This window comes from Oreochromis aureus, linkage group 4 (assembly GCF_013358895.1).
Source record: "Oreochromis aureus strain Israel breed Guangdong linkage group 4, ZZ_aureus, whole genome shotgun sequence".
Classification (NCBI taxonomy): Eukaryota; Metazoa; Chordata; class Actinopteri; order Cichliformes; family Cichlidae; genus Oreochromis; species Oreochromis aureus.
The window spans coordinates 2,873,553-2,890,511 of record NC_052945.1 but is presented as its reverse complement, the minus strand read 5'-3'; the positions used below and the strand labels follow the sequence as shown (position 1 = coordinate 2,890,511).

Here is a 16,959-nt window from a genome sequence, read left to right as displayed (position 1 = left end):
AGTGAAGTGTGATCACCGTTAGTTTAGTTTCCTGATGAGCGAGAAAGTGATTTAAAAAGAACACAAAGGTTAAAAGGATTCTTTTAATTAGGATGAGTTTTTATTCGATCGTAAAGATCTTCTGTTTCTAATTAAAGGAATATTTCATCCTTGCTGCAAATATTTCGTTTCCTCAGTGATGTTTAACGTATGTAGGAATCAGATCAGGAGACGAAGCTTTATTTTAGAGATTTATTTAGAAAAATACAGACAGGAGAGACTAAAAATTATGTACAGCGCTGACAGAAAAGCCCGGTGATGATTACACGTCCACGGCTCCAATCCTCACTTCTTGGACAGCTTGGCCTGTTTGTTTTTTGGAGGCGCCCACTTTAAACACATCGTGTCCACTGAGAGCGAGACGAGAGACACACAAACACACCTGACGTTAGCAAATCAGCTGCGGGGTAAAAACCCGACACTGAGATCTGAAAGCCTGACGGCCATGTTTGTGATAGAATAATTAGATCTTTAGAACATCTGAGTTAATCGTGCAGGTGTGCAGGTACCTGTGATTGGTGGTTTCTTGTACTGGGCGCTCTTCAGGTGCTCCTCCACCAGTTTGGGCGTCACACAGATGACGTGCTGACCTTTCCAGTATTTCACCATGTTGAGCGACTGCAGCGTGCTGATGATGTCACTCTGTGTGATGCTGGTCATCTGGCTGGGAGACGCAGATGGACACGAATGTTAAAATCAGAGACGGCTGGGAGGCTTTTTTCTAATTCCGGGTTTTGTTTTTTTTAAAAAGTTCTGATCAGAAACTCGTCGTGTACCAATTTTCACATCAACATGTAAAGTTATAAAAGTTTGTCTGCAGTAAAAATGAAAACAGCAGAGCTTATACTTTGACACTAAGTGCATCTCTGAGCTGCCAAACAATCATTTCATCTTTTCTGTTCTTAACCTTCACAGCATCTACAAAAACAGTGGAAAAGCAAAGCCGAATCACGTGTTTGTGTGTCTACCTGAGGTCTTTGATGGACAGCGTTCCTCTGAAGTCCCTCAGGATCTCCAGCAGGACCCAGGACCAGTAACTTCGGTAGCTAAGCTTCCCCAGATCAGAGAGCGGCTTCTCCGGAGACCCCACTGTGTTCTCCAGCTTAGACAGCTCATAGCCTGCAGCAGAAACAGACGATATCAGAGCTGCTGCCAGCGAGCGTTTCTCCTTCAGTCACTCGTTCTGTTGGTGTAATGACTACACCCCTGCCATCCATCCATCTGCTGCATTATTCCCATCTCCACTGTATTTTACTCAACATCTGTTGTGTTTTGTGTGCTTTTGCAGGGTTTTTCTATTTGCTGGTGTTTTCTTAAGTTGCAGTGCGTTTGATCTCTTGGGGCCCCAATCCACAAAGAATATCTCTACAGGAGACAAAAATCTGATAACTGATAATTTAACTCCAAAAATCAGATATTTTATAGAAATATACATAATATATATATATATAATATACAAAAAACACAGCAAATGTTTTGTAGCTTGAGAAGTTACCAGGCTGGAGGACACCTGGATCTGGATCAGCTTGTGATACCATTGTGAGATTAAAACAGTGACTCTTAATTTATCTTTTCTCAGTCTGATGTGCATTCATTCATTCATTCATTCATTCATGTGAAAGCTTAACCAATCACATCAGCTCTTTGATGGAGGTCAGGAGTTGTAGATCTACTAACTTCCCGTCGATGTCACTGCAGCTTTCAGTTTTATTATAAATGTGAAAAGACTTATTTGTGTCATCTCGCGTCCATCTGAAACAGCCAACTTAACATTTGAAATCCTGTTTTGCCTGAAAAAATTTTCTGCAAACATCTTTAAAAAGCTTTGATTACAAACTCCAGGCTCTGGTATTCCAGGACGCTCCCTCATCATTCATTCACTCTCACTTACTGAAAGCTATCAGGAACTTCCCGTAGCCTCTGCGCTGGTAAGGCGGCAGCGTGAGAATACAGGCCACGTTATTCCCGTCCGGAGACTCTTTCTCCTGAAAAATAAAACCACAGAAGTCGTGATGATCAGTCTGAAATGAATACGAGGAAACGACCTTTGAGCCGCGCGCTGTGGACTTACTTTGGAGAAGTAGCCGACGATGTGCGCTCCCTGTTTGTTGACCTCAGTGAGGATGTAGAAGATGAAGGGCTCCACATCAAAATAAAGCGTCTTGTGGTCAAGAAATAATTTGGCTAGTAGACAAAGATTCTGACAGTAGATCTGCAGACAGAGAGCGACAGTCAGCAGCAGGAACACGAACCCACGTCAGCAGGCTCGGGTGTTCAGCCGGGCTCACCTTGTGGTCTCTCCCGTCCACCTCGTACACAGATATGTTGCTCCTCCTGTAAATCTCTTTGCCTGGAGGCTGCCTCCACTGACAGTGTGACTGAGGAGGAAAAGGTCAAAGGTCAAATACACACTGCAGGAGTTTGATTTAACAAGTGAAACTAAAAATGAGGAAAAACATACATACGAATAAAATTACACATTCATTTGTTTTACGCCTTAACCGCAGCTTTTACGAGAGACTTTCACACTGGTGGGTTCGATTAACACAAAAGTCTGACACTTTTATTTAATAAGGACAGTTTATGTAGAACAGCATTAAAATATAAGATCTAAACATGCTGAACTGTAGAAAACACAAGTTGTGGATGTATGAATGAGGCAGGTAACAAAGACAGAAACATTAGTGTGTCATATTTCTTCCATTAAAGGATTCTGACGTATTCCTTCTTGACGTGTCTTTTGTTGTTCTGCAGTTCATGTTGAGCTCTAAACCTCTGCTGCAAAGATTCCAGTAAAACACAAAGCTTTGAGGAAAAGAACAGATTTGAGGCTTAGCGATTAACCTCAGGGTTAACTGTTTCAATCCAAGACATCAAGGCTGAGGTGGAAAAGTGTGGATTTAAAGCAGTGCTTTTAAACATGACCTCCGTCTCAGTGCAGCAGGAGGTGACAGTGAGTCTGAGTGGTAGTGATTTAGTGGTTTCATGGTGGTGAGTTGTTGTGTGTGCTCAGCGGCTCTACAGCGTTACTGACAGCTGCTGTGCAGGTGAAGCGACAGGACGGCAAACTGCTGTCACGAAAAACATGGATTACATTTCTGAAGATGGGATTTCAAAGCCAGGACCAGCAAGTTTTTTGTTTCTATTGTGGCAGGAATTACTTAATGACACCAGGACAGATCCACAAGTAATTAACACCTAATGTACCCGAACACAATGATACATGCTGCCGTACAAAGAAGCACCCAGCTTTGGCTTGCTAACAGCACATCTCTAAAGTCAAAGATGCATCACTTCATGGCTTCTTTGGTTTTTGTGGAGAAGCACCGTCACACCTCTCTCGCTTTGCTGAGCACAGGGTTTACCTACTTATTTTGTGGCACCAGGCTGCAGCACACAATTTCACAAGATTAGATTTATCAGATTTGGGAATGACTGACATTATATCTGAGTAAAACGAAGGCTGACAGAATCATAATAGCACAACGTTTTAATAAGAATCTCATCAGGCTGAATAACAATCCTTTAACAGTCTTCTGTCACTTTACCCACGTCTCACAAATAAAGTCATCATTCACTGACTCAAACAAAAAAGCAGTTATGACTCTATGAGACACACATGAACTACCAAACATCCTGAACTGAGGTGAAAGCTGGACTGACCAGGTGATGTCTGAACGTCTTCTCGTACTTCATGTATTTGAGGCAGTACTCGCAGATCCACAGCTTGGGCTGCTTCCCATAATCCTCAGGAAACGGTGAGAAGTACCAGGCATCGATCTCAAAGTTTCCTATCTGGATCTTATCCACATACTTCACTTTGGTGATCTGAAAGTGAGGGAAACAGTTAGCTTATTAACCAAATACTGGAAATGGCGAAAAATTGTGGAAGAAAAGTGGTTGTGACTACACACCGCCTCGTGCTCCTTCTCCAGTGCAGCTGTCGTTGGGTCCATCTCTGCGTATGTCTGCAAAGAAAAGCTCCATTAGAAAACTGTAAGTTATGCAATGCTCCTGGTGTTATTACACACACTCTATACCTTCTGCACATGGTTGATCTCATCATGCTTGCGCTTCTGGTTGCGGGTGATCTTCCTCTCAGGCTGCTCCCCCAGATCTCCAACGCCACCGATCTCTGTGCTCTTCCTAACCGCGTCCTTCACCGTCTTGGTAAGTGCCAGGCGAGACTTACCCACCCATTCGTCCAGCCGCCTATTGACTGCAAGAATCCCAGAGAAAAATTAGATGTAGAAACAGCAGTGGGATATAAACGTGTAGCATGAATTAAATACTAGAAACATGCAATATAAATCAGAATTTAAAAATATTATAAAGTATTATTGTACTTACACCCAACATAGTGAACATAAAACTCTTCTCTGCCCTCCTGTTCGTTCAGTCTGGACTGAATAACCTCTGCTGTGTCTGTGAAAGGAGCAACAACCATCAGCTGATGGGCCTTACCGCCAGTACAAGCAACTTCCTGCCGAACTCCCTTCAGATTTCTGGAACTTAAATGCGGGCTTGCCTTCATTAGCCATAAACTTTGTATAGATTTGTCTGTTAAAATCTCACCTTATGTGTATCGAGACGTTATTTAATTCGGCAAACATATAATCAAGCAAAACTAAACACCTTAGTGTGTTTATTAAGTTTCAATGCTAACTTTTAGATGTGGGCCGTTTGTTGTTTAAAGTGTCACTGTTTAAAGATCCATGGAGAATTTTCTAGAAAGCCCTAAAAACCTTAAGTCAGCAAGAGATCGCTGAAGTTTTTGTACAAAAGCCGTTTGGGGCTTTACGCGAGTCTTTTGCATTTTTAACTGTTTGATGTCAGTTTTTCACCAAAACAAAAGGACTGAGTCCATATCCAAAATAATAAGACAGCTAGCATGCCAACGAAAGAAAAAGAGAAAAGCAGAACATGGTCTTTACTCACGCCATGTCTTATCGGCTCTTTGACATAAATACGTCTCTCCGATTTCCACCGACACCTCCTGCTCCCTCCCACCGAGCACCCCTCCTCCGTCAGGGGTGTGCTGACTACTCGAACTCCCGGCTTCCCTGGAACGGCCGAGGGCCTCCGCCTCATCCTCCTCCCCGCCACTGCCGTTGGAGGAACACGCAGCCGGGATGCTGCCGTCCAGCTCACCCCGCTCGCCTTCCATATGACTCGAATCCATATCCACGTCCATCGTGGGCTCCGAGTCCTTGTTATTAGCGTAGCTCTTGTGAAAGTCGCTCCCGCCAGTCATAACCTCCGAGGTTTAAAAACAGCCACACACACCTCTGCGTAGTTTAAAGAGGGGCTGGCCCTTAACGGGACAAACTGCCAAGATGGCGCAGGTTACGATCCGCCTCTTTCACGGTAAAGTAACTGCATCTCCCATGATCCTTAGCGCTGTGACGTTGGCGACTTCGCCTCACTGCTTAAAGGCTGTTTAAACACATTTCTAGCCAAAAGTTTAAAAAATAAAACAATTGAATAATTTTTTTCTTATGCATTTTCGCTTGTTGAGACTTGATTTAAGCAAAAGCTCGTGAATACACTACAAAAGATGGTTCAGAACTGCCCCAGGTCAAAGTCTGTCATTAAAATGTGGCTGCAGCATAATGTGAGAGTAGCTTATTACTATTATTGGGTTTTCTTTGTGGGTTTTTTCACTTTGCATCAGTTTTTGATTAGAGGTAAATAAATACTTTAAATGTAATAAATGAAATGGTACCAAGTGATCGTATTATATATGCAGTTTTAAATTATAGTACCATATGTTAATCAAACTGACATATTAACAGTGAAGTTGATGTTTGATAAGCCCTGCTCAGTGACTGCAGATCTTTTCACAGATCTTTTTATTCTTATGTTTTGCTGAGCCGTGTAAAAATCAAAGCTGAGTGAAGATCATCCTCTCAACTGCCAGGTGACAAACGCGCATCACTGCAAGATGTCAAGCTGGAGTTCACCTGAACTTTAACAGTCATGCGCCAGTGTTTCAGAAAGAGTTTGAGTTTTCCAGTATTGCTGCTCTGTTGGTAGTTTAACGTGGATCAAAGTTTTGGTGCATATTTTAAAGGCAAAGCCAACCTATCCTCTTATGCTTCTTAAAACTCTTCATTTGCCCACTGTTACCCTCTGGATTTCACATGTACTCGTCTACCTGCCACTGCACTTTTTAAGCCACTCATTCTATATTTCTTTGCTATGATGCAGATGACACACCGCTGTGTGTGTCAGTATAATGCGACAATCTGAGGAAGATGTTCGATTGAGAGGTGTTCCCTATCAGGTCTGAAAGTCTCTGGAACCATCATGCCTCGATCCGGGAACCCATCAGCTATCACTGTGGTGTTTCAGAACTTCTGTGTCAGCCAACAGACATCCAGTTAATGGATATCAAAGGCAGACTTCCTGTTCGGTGCAGCAGCCATACTAACACAGACACTCACTCTCTCCGCCTTCAGTTTTCTCTCTGGTACCTGGTTGCAGCACTTTAATGCAATATCAGTATATCACAGAGGGTCCACATACAAGTTATTTACTGAACTAAGAGAAAAACACCAAAGTTGCCATCCAGAGAAATTTGGATTTGTACTTCTTTTAATTTATATAGTGCCGCAACATAAAGCAACAACCATCTGGACCTGACAGCGTGCGTGAAAGTGCGTACCAAAGCGCAGGGTGATGGCGATGGACAGGAGGATGAGACACTACAGTGAACGTCTTTTCTGCTGCAGGGCTTTGATCTATGCACACTGACAATGGAGGCACATGTAAGTTTGTTCATTGGCCCTCCAGTCGCCCTTTGTCATAGCACCTCCTCTCTTCCCCTCTCCACCACCTTCTGCTGGAAGCCCCTGCCGTGACCACGACGGGGACCGCCTCCTCTGCCGCACAGGTTATTGGCTCCTCCTCTGCTCCTGGAGCCACGATCGTCCCAGTGGTGCCGTGGAGGTCCGGCAGCCCCGGAGTGTGGGGCAGGTCTGTAGTGGCCTCTTCTCCGTCCACGATGGCCTCGACTGCCTGCAGAGTCTGCAGCATCTTTTGGGAACTCCGTTTCCAAACCCGAATGACATGTGGGCACCTGCGCCTCTTGTTCCAATGCCTTGACACCCCCGTCCGTCTTTGAGGGACATAGTTCTGGGTTTCCTTGCACCTGTTGGCCACGATTACCCTGAGCTTTAGCTTTTGCTGGCTTCTCAGCACAGTCTGAAGACACAGAGAGTTTGTCCAAGTCCTCTGTGATGGGGGCGACTCTCTCGTGATGGGGTCTGGACCTTCCTCCTCTTCTCTGCCCCCTCACCTGGTGCTGATGCTTCTGTCCCTGAACACCTTTACAGTGGGAAAGCCCGGGAACAAACTGGTCTGCTTTGTCACCAGTTTCAGCAGGAACGTTAGAGGCTGAGGAGATCGGAAGGCCTGGAGGGTCATCGGCATCCAGATTTCCATTTTCAGCAGCAGGTGGAGCCTACGAATGTCAAAAAATGTTTTTGTACATTGAATACATTCAAAACATCGTGTTACACATTGAAGTCGACTTGTTCTGCTTATTTCCAGTTACCAAGTGGTGTTTGTTCCTCTTTCTTTAACTCAACTCTTCTGATTGGCTGCTGCTCTCAATATCTCTGACTGACATGACCATATGACATCACTCAGAGCCAAGAGTAGAAAAAAAAAAACTCTGAAACTGAGCATTTGGTCCACAAGGATTACTGTGACATTCTCTGAACTCAGGTATGTGCGGTCAGGCTCAGGACGCATCCTTCGCCGTTACCCCCGTTTACACTTGTAAACGTCCCTGCAAACCACTGCAGACAGGGACCGAGAGCCTCACACACATTCTTACCTCGTTGATGTGGATGAGAAAGCGGTTGGACTCCACTTCGGGGTCAATGATCCCTCCTCTAGACCTCTGACTTTCCAAAAGCTTCTGGAGTTCACGCCACTTCTGCTGGAAGTCTGAACCGATCGCTGCCTCGTCGAGCTGACAGAACAAACACGCAGCACGGTAACGTTTACTGGCGTCATCAGACAAACATCCGTTAACAGGCGAATTAAAAACGGGCTTTACCTCGGGCAGCTGAGGTGCGGGAGATGACAGAAGCTGAGTGACGTCATACGTCAGAGGCTCTCTGCACACCGGGCACACCACGGTGAGCTCCTGTCAGAAGAATCAAAGGCAGAGTCAGAACGTCTCTGATCAAAGCGATCAATCATCGGTGCAGCTGCTGACGTCTGACCTGGTGGTCCGCTCGGTCTCTGGTCTTGTCCTCCTCCAGCTCCTTCTCCCTCTGGCGGAGCTCCCTCTCAGAGTGGCTCACGTAGCGGCCGAGGCAGTGGGAGTGGAAGTAGTGGTAGCAGCTGGTCTTTGTGAACGTCTCTCCCTCCTGAAAACCAAAAGCATGAACGAGTTTACTCATGAGTCTTTTTCACTAGACTCTACTACATCTCTGTCGTTTTCCAGTACAACTGAGCACAATCTAATGTGCTTGGGGTTGTTATAGTAACATGGCCCAAAGTCCTGTGACTTCATTTGTATTTGGCACAAACAACAACAACAATGGAGGTCGCTGAGGCGATGTAAGCATCTGGACCGCGTGTGGAACCTTCTCTCTCACTGCTGGGTTTGATTTTTGTGAAAGAGTCGCTCTCATGACTCATCGATGCTCCTGACTGGCCAATTGTCAGCATGCAACCTGCTGATGTCACATTTTCAGATTTTCTTAGATCACTCAGAACCCCGGCCAAGTAGGTACTAAAGAAGTACCTGAGAACAGGTACTAATGGAAAACCGAGTCGAGCCGAGGTGATCCGAGTAGGTATTATTTCAGGAACCATCTACAGACCAAACAGTCACTCACAAAAAATGTTCAGGCGTCTCTTTCTGGGTCCGGAGGAGGATTGTTGAACATCCAGAACAACAAATTCAAGACAAAAACAAAAGTCTTTGTCCTGATTGTGTCACTTTTCACAGAAGCGAGCACCAGAGATGCTGACCTGTTAAACACATTATTCACGTTTACTCATGCCGGCTAACTAGATGATGATGATGATGATGATGATGATGATGGCGGCTCTGTCTGTGACACCAGGCTGCAAACATGCGAGGTGGAGACTAAGCAGATGGTCGCTGTGCTTTAAGCACAGCCCTGCAGCGCTCTGATGTAGACACGAAGCGTGACGCCGTGTTGAAGTAAACGGTGTATAACCGCTCGGCCACCGTGTTTAACCACGTTCTGCACAAACACCAGGACGCTAACCTGCACGCTCAGTTATCTGAGTGTTTTGTAATCCTGTTTAATCAGCTGCCATTAAAAAACATAAAACCCACACACACCACAGATGTTCCTGGTAAATAATTTACTTGTAATTTTAATGGCCTAGTTCCACCCACACACCCACCCACACACCACAGGCAGCAGGAACCTATTTCCTATGAGTGGGCCCTCCACCCTTTTCCCTGAGAATCATGGTGTCAGACGTGGAGGTGCTGATTCTGTCTGACAGGTGGAGGTTCTTGTTTGATGAAGCCACAGAACCACGTCATCTGCACAAAGCACAGCCGCTACGCTGAGGCCACCAAAGCATCCGTCCATAGACGTCACAGAACAGGTGACACAGGGCAGCACTGCTGGATCCAACACCCGCCGAGAACAAGCCCGACGTCAAGTCCAAACCAAACTCTCGCCGCAGCCGTACGGAGACGGCAACCAGAGAAACGAGCAGACACGGTCAGAGCTGAAATGACCTCAAAACACAACCTGAGGTACCTTAGACAACAAAGAGCTGCGACTAAGTCCACAAATGTATAAACAGCCTCGTGGGAAGCATTTAACACAGGAATCCGGCCACATTTAAAGTGGGAACTCCAAACTCTGATGGAGGGAAGCAACTCACCTTAAAGCCGTAGAGACAAATGACACAGTTCCCATGAGGAATATTGCTTTCAGTCAGGATTTCTTTAGCTTTCTGCAGGAGAAAGATCAGAGAAAGACCTTAAGAATAACCCAGCAAAATGACACTTTTATCCTAATGAGAAACAAACAGCACGTATAACAACCTCAATGAGCTGATACAACATGGGCGAACCCAGACAGGACTCAGCCTCGAGCTGAAGACACTTTTGGACACTAAGAGAGAAGAATCAGAGGGTTTTACACTCAGTGCTGAGAGTTTGTGAGCAGAAGGGACTGACGCGAGGAGATGAGTCACTTCCTCACCTGCTGAGTTTGTCATCAGAAAGCCCGCGGGGGTTCCGGATGGAGATCCCCGGAGACGATGAGGGATACTAAACACAGAAGAAGAAGAGAACATTCATTTCAGTTCACTGAAAACTGCAGAAGGATGTCAGCTGGACTCTCGATGGCTAATAGTTCAATCAGTGCAGGGTGTCATGTGACCACGAACCGTGACCATGACATTTGTTGACACCAAAAATGTAAAAATGAGTGTTTTATCCCTCACAGCACTTGACTGTTAACAAAACCATCCACTAATGGTCTTCTGTGTGTTAACAAATGTTTCTGCGAGCTGAGCCGGTGAAAGCGAACCTGCTGATCGAGGCTCAAAGTCAGCGTGAGCCGGACGAACTGTGAGACGGAGTCCTCGGCCGTGGACGGGTACAGGTCCAGGCTCACCTCCCAGCCCCTGAAACAAAAACAAAACATCATCACCCATCACAGACCTCTGTGCAAACACCCTCCACCAAACTCCTTTCAAAACTCTGTCGATATAACATCACTTCCTCCAAACGCAGTGAGCAGCATTGAAAGAGAGACGGGACACTCAGAGTCCTGGAGTGAAATTTTTTAAATGTAAAGATGATTTTTTTCCCCCCCAACTTTCATAAAAAAAACTTTTTAAACTAATCTCAGGCAAAATCAGAAAAAGTGAGTTTTACTCAGACTTGTGATTCTCCTGCAGCCTTTGGTACGTAGCCGTCTGTGTCAAATATAATCATCAATGCCACAATTCCAGATGTGGTAAACTGCTGTCCACATCTGGACCTACGTTGTGTCTCCTCTGATCATCAAAAGTGAAATGAATGAAGGCTAACGCTTCAAAATACCTGCTGTGAGACAGACACGGTCATGTGACAAACAGTTTTCATGAGACTCAGAGGGTGAACTATCAGCCAGGTGCTGCTAATCAAAAGCAAGGTTAACTGATCGAGTGTGAGCGCCTCTATAAGGTCAGAGGTTTGTGCATACTGAGGACAAATGTCAGCAATGACCTCAGACAAGCAAATGCCGCCGGAGAGGTCATTTCCAAAGAATATGAAGTCAAGAATTCTGCAATTAGAGATTATTCACAAATGGAAAACATTCAAAATATCAGCCAGGCTTCCAGGAGCGGAGGTCCCAGCACATTCACCCCAAAGTGCTGCCAGGAGAAACCCTAAGCCATAGCAGCATGGCAGAGCTGCGTGTGAACAAACAAGACTTGAGGAGCAACGTGTCTGGACTGACGAGACCAAAGTGCACAAAACCAAACTAAGCATGTGACCACAAACACCTCAGACCAGCTGTCAGCACGTGGTGGGTGATGATGATGATGATTTGAACACCTTGCAGTTACTGAGTGGACCATAAACTCTTCTGCACACCAAAGTGTTCTAGAGTGTGAGGCCATCTGACCCACGGCTAAAGCTTGGACCAAACTGGGCTTTGGATTATCCCACAGCAGCAAATCTCCAACTTTAAAAACAAGGAGCTGCAGTGATCCAGAGTCCACACCTCAGGCTGAGCTGGGACCTTCAGAGAGCCGAGAGGACTAACTTCCTCCACAGAGACGCGACAGGCTGATGAAGTCACACAGGAAACCCCCACTGAAACTCACTGCTGTTAAAGGAGGTTCTACTGAAGGGTGGGGTCCAGTTAGTTTCTCCGCAGGACTTTTCTGATGACATTAAACACCTGTACGAGTCTCACCTGTCCAACACAAATCAGCACTAAAGCAAACCCAGCTGCTGTTAGCTCACCTGTCCTCTCTCCTGTCCACCTGCAGCTCGTCCAGGTAGATGGACTGCAGCACCTCGATCTCAGACTGGACGCTGCGGACAAGAAAACAGCGCAGTTAGTGTGTGCGGCTGATTCTCTGCGACATTTCGTAACCGGCTAAAATTAGCCCTAGCATCTTAGCTCGATACAGCAGCAGACCTGCGGTCAGATTTTACTGTACGGCGGCACCGAGCGGGTTAGCCGCGGGTCACACACACGCTGACACGACATTAGAGAAGCTTAATAGTCACACTTCACACACTCAGCCAACAAACTCACTCGCACTCGGCCGCCGTCATCATGATGCTGTGCGAGCCGGCAACAGCTAGCTGTGGCTAATCGGAGGTGGCGTATGCACAGACCTTTCAGAATAAAAGCATCGCAAAACAGACTGCTAAACACAATACAACGTACAAGATATTTGTTGACAGATTCTCAGACATTTATCACAATAAACATCATATAATGAAAAACTACACTGAGGCTGCGAAACCTTTGGATCGTAGTGAAAAAAGCAACAAACTTCATGTGATATCGAACAAAAACCCAATAACAATAACCCAACTGTATGTACACAACACTATTTATTACATATTACTTTTTTAAAACCGGCTTGTATATTTGTACATTTTATTTATATATATATATATATATATATATATATATATATATATATATATATATATATATATATATATATATATACAGGGCTCTAGACTAACTTTTTGCCATGGGCGCACCGGTACACCTAACTTTAAAAATTTAGGCGTACCGGCACAAAAGTTAGGCGCACTCAAATTTTTCAACCGCATCGCTTAACACCGCAGTTTTACATGTGCACTTTCTTTGGGGAAGTCCATACAGACAATATTCATTTCTAAATTATTAACTAACAAACTTGTGCTTAAAGTGCTTTGTCAATATTGTAGAAAATGTTAAACTTAATCATCATCATCGGCTCCTCTGACGACCTGTTTGCTGCTGCCTGCTGCTGAAAGGCAGTGGGGAGAGGGGACACTTGGGCAGTGCATTTATTGCAGCATATAATGTGTTTTCTGGATACTGTGAGATTATTATATTATCTTATGCCATGTTATACCCCTGATTAATGATTGTGAAATTATTATGTAGTAGTAGTTTGCTTTATTCTCCTGAAGAGGTGATAACTATTAGATTTATTAATCTGATTTGTATTAGATTAGACTGCTGATTTATTGTGAATGAATGATATTGTTTTATGATGCATTATACTGCTGAGTTATAAGAAATACCGTTTTCAGAGAGTCATGGCCTTATTTGTCTGATTAGAAGAGAACAGAACATACCAGAGAGGTTTTCTGCCCCATCTCATCAGGAGGAGATAAAACAAGGAGCCGAGGTCATAACTTAGGCGCCGTGTGAGAGAAACAATGTGAATGTTTAGGCTTTTACGACTAGGTGGGGGCCACTAGAGGCTATAAGAGGCTGAGTAACCCTCCACCAGTTTGAGATTTGCTGTGACCCTCTTCATGCATCTCTCCCCATCCGGATGGTTTATGCTCATAAGTCTTGAATTGTATGGAAATAAAGAAGTGTTGATTGAGCATTTATACACCGAGTATTGTCCTTCCTTCAGCCCAAAGATTAAAAGAATTGGGAGATTTTAACAATACACTGCTGTTTTTTCAGCATTCAAAGATTGATGGCACCGTGTCAGAGCTGGCTATGAATTTCAGACGGATCAGTCTTTAACTTAACACAAAAGTTATCAATAGTTCTTTTCATCTTTTCTTATTACCCACAGCTACATCCACTTCTGTGGGGCCTAGGCTGCTCACTAGGGCTGAGTATCATCACTGATTTCTATAATCCATTCGATTCCGGTTCTCAAAGTCCTGATTCGATTCAATTTAGCCTCAGACAGTCAGAAACAATGGTCCCTCTAAGCTGCGCACGTGCGCAATTGCGCACTGCTGGCACGGTCTCTGCGCACAGAAAATCTGCATTGCGCACAAAAAAAAAAAATCTAACCTGAATTGAAATTAAAATTAAAACTTTAACAATTCTGTTTTGCAGTGTTAGTCAGTAAGTGACTGGCTGCTCCTGTATGGGATTAGAACGATGCCACCTTATCCTGTAGTCCAGCCAATGATGCGATTCACATTCGTATATACGCAGCCAATCAACGTCGCTGACAGGCTATGACAGCGTCCTTATGTGCCGACACCGGTGTTTTAGCTAGCAAAGCGGCGTGGCTGATGTGCAGTGAAGCCACGTTAATGACAACGTGTACAACCATTGGAGATGTGAGCAGGACAGACGGAACAACTGACGGAAAAAGTGTGGACTTTATACCAGTTTTTAAATTGTGTTGATCGGCCACGTAAAACCAGAGTTATGATAAAAATATCTGCAATGTTTGGTTTTCTTCCTGAATACTATCATTGTTTATATTTACTGCGGGAAGAAACGGTAAAAACGGCGTTTTATAAGGAAAACGCTCGAAAGCCTGTGAGCAAAAACAAAACCAAAAAACCCCCAGCCTTCCCTATTGGTCGAAAAAAGTACCGTGTCGACCAATCAAAAAATGATATGGCAACGTGGCATCTAGTTGTTAAGAAACGGGGGGAAGTTTTAGGAGTGACGGCGGTGTTCTGAGATGTGAGAGATTTGAGACGTTTAGCGCAAATCTTGTGTAGTTAGTGTGTAGTTAGTGTGTAGTGTAGTCAATAGTTTTGTTGTGTGTGTCAGAACAATGAGGCGGCTGCTGAATGTTACAGGTGTTACAGCAGTGATACATCTCCTGTTGTCAGGCCTGCAGGTATCAGGCTGTTGTTCTCCTTTATCTCATAGTGGACAGAAATTATTTTTGGAGTGGCACAAATAATTTGTGTGGCATCAGATTTGATGCAGAACAGCTGATTGTTCTGTAAATAGTTTGAAATGTTTATTTAAAAACGCCTTGGCTGCATTAAAAAAAAAAATAGCTGCAAAAACTTTGTTGTTTGCCAAACTGAGTTACTTTTTGAAGTAGTAACTATATAATTAATTGCCCAACATTGGTCATTATATACTGTATTTTGCAGACAGAGTTACAGACTCTCTCCCAGACCACAGACTCATAATACAAGTCAGAGCTTTATGAAGAAAAAAAAGAAAAAGTTGTGTTTTCAAAATTGGAGTTCAAGTTATTTTTACTTCCAATAGTGTTAACATACTACACAGGTCATGAACAAGATTTTTTAAATTTTCATTGTAAGTGGGCTAAAGCAGTTAATTAAAAGTAGTCTAACAGAAATGTAAATGCTGTGATTTGATTATTTTAATAAACCATGTAACTTGGATGGGTTTGATGCTGGCGTGACCACAGTGCACACGTCTGCTGTCGCTCACAGTGGTCCACGGGACGCTCAGGGAGTTTGTGTGTTCGCTCAGACACATGAAAAATTAGAGGGAACATTGGTCAGAAATATTATAATTCTGATCATTTATCAGCACTGATACATGTGAGACTTCATCAGAATTGTGAACATCACAGCAGATGCCTTTGTGTCAAAGTAACTGAGGATAAAACACAGAAAAACATGAAGGAGATTTTCCTGGTCTGGCGTTTTATAGCAGATAACCTTAAAAATATTCTGCAATATTCTGTAATTTTGCATAATTTTAAGAAGTTTAAATTTCTTCAGTATTGAACAGCAGAAATTAGGCTTTCTTGTCCGAGGTCATTTAAGTGAAAAAAAGAAAAGAAAAGAAAAAGACAGCGGCCGACAGCGCTGTAAACAACGTAGACTGGTGGGTAATAAGAGAATGAATAATGCAGAAAACAGAGATTTGAGACGGGAAACTGTTCTTGAAGTACAGAGAGAGAGAGAGAGAGAGAGAGAGGGAGCTGTGCATGAAGTGTGATTTTTATCGTGGTGGAAGCAAAACAGCAAAAGTCAGAGGGAATTCATGACGATGTTTATCAAATGTGAAGCGTAGTTTGCTGCTTCTTTTGCTGCTGGCTCGGCAAATTTTGGTTGGAGAGACAAAACCTGCAGCTCAGAATCAGCGCAAAAAAGACGGAAACACAGCGCCAACCCGACGCATCAGAATCACTGAGCTCCGACAGCGTGTCCGTGTTCGGCCGTGGGGTGAGAAAGCCGAGAAAGACAAAGCTGATCCTGATGCGTCCGGTCGCTCTGTGTTTACGTCTTTGTGTGGAATCCGTTAATGAATTGATGTCACTTTATTCAAGCTACTCACCTCTCTCTTCCACCTGCACTTTCAACTGGACCACGGCCAATCAGAGAGGTCCCGCCCCTGACTATCTCTGATTGGTTTAGTATTGGCATAATGTGTGTCTGTTGTTGACCACACGGAGAGTTGCAGAGATTTTTTTTTTTTTTTTTTTTTTTTTTTACCCGAAAATATTTTTTTTTAGTCGCACCACTGAAAAATTTGGTCGCATTTGCGACCAAATTGGTCGCACTCTAGAGCCCTGTATATATCTTTTCCCCTCTGTTAATACTGTCCATATAGCGCTGCAGAACTGTACCCGCCCCCCAGCATGTTTGCACTGTAGGAGATGCTCTGTATCTCATTGTACAACTGTATAGTGACAATAAAGGCATTCTATTCTATTCTATTCTAAAAAGGAAACCACAGTGAGAGGGTCAGTGTGTTCAAAATATGCTTATGAAATAAAATATGTTTATTTAAAACTCTGATTCAAAACTGAATCATAAAAATACATCTTACATTTTCGTTTTAACTTAACTAAATAAATTCAGAAAAACTGAAAATGTACATATATAAATGCAAATAATCCGTACTTATTTTAATTGTAAATTAAACTGTAAATATTGCCCTCTAGTGGCCACAGAACACAACTGCTATTAATTTAATCTTACTAGTTTTATTTTAAATTTATCTACCGGAAGTAAACTTATGCTGTTTTGTC

The 16,959-nt window shown here is 43.7% G+C and overlaps 2 protein-coding genes across 3 annotated transcripts; both read right to left on the bottom strand.

Annotated features, from left to right (window-relative positions):
• Positions 1–217: 217 nt before the first annotated feature.
• On the bottom strand, positions 218–5,405 carry kat8 (K(lysine) acetyltransferase 8). Its single transcript, XM_031732252.2, has 11 exons — positions 4,978–5,405; positions 4,390–4,464; positions 4,080–4,258; positions 3,954–4,007; positions 3,703–3,867; positions 2,328–2,417; positions 2,111–2,251; positions 1,931–2,024; positions 1,008–1,158; positions 549–703; positions 218–389 (listed from the first exon to the last, which is right to left on the bottom strand). The coding sequence occupies exons 1-11, from the start codon at positions 5,291–5,293 to the stop codon at positions 325–327; spliced, it is 1,485 nt and encodes a 494-aa protein (XP_031588112.1). The 5' UTR covers positions 5,294–5,405; the 3' UTR covers positions 218–324.
• Positions 5,406–6,495: 1,090 nt separating this feature from the next.
• rnf25 (ring finger protein 25) lies at positions 6,496–12,410 on the bottom strand. Of its 2 annotated transcripts, XM_031732253.2 has the most exons (10): positions 12,315–12,410; positions 12,017–12,088; positions 10,587–10,683; positions 10,257–10,324; positions 10,097–10,166; positions 9,934–10,005; positions 8,277–8,423; positions 8,108–8,197; positions 7,883–8,020; positions 6,496–7,504 (listed from the first exon to the last, which is right to left on the bottom strand). In XM_031732253.2, exons 1-10 carry the CDS (start codon positions 12,335–12,337, stop codon positions 6,845–6,847), a joined length of 1,437 nt encoding a protein of 478 aa, XP_031588113.1. In that variant the 5' UTR covers positions 12,338–12,410; the 3' UTR covers positions 6,496–6,844. The 2 variants fall into 2 exon arrangements, with proteins under 2 accessions (XP_031588113.1, XP_031588114.1); XM_031732254.2 differs by lacking the exons at positions 12,017–12,088; positions 12,315–12,410 and adding an exon at positions 11,603–11,731.
• Positions 12,411–16,959: the final 4,549 nt, after the last annotated feature.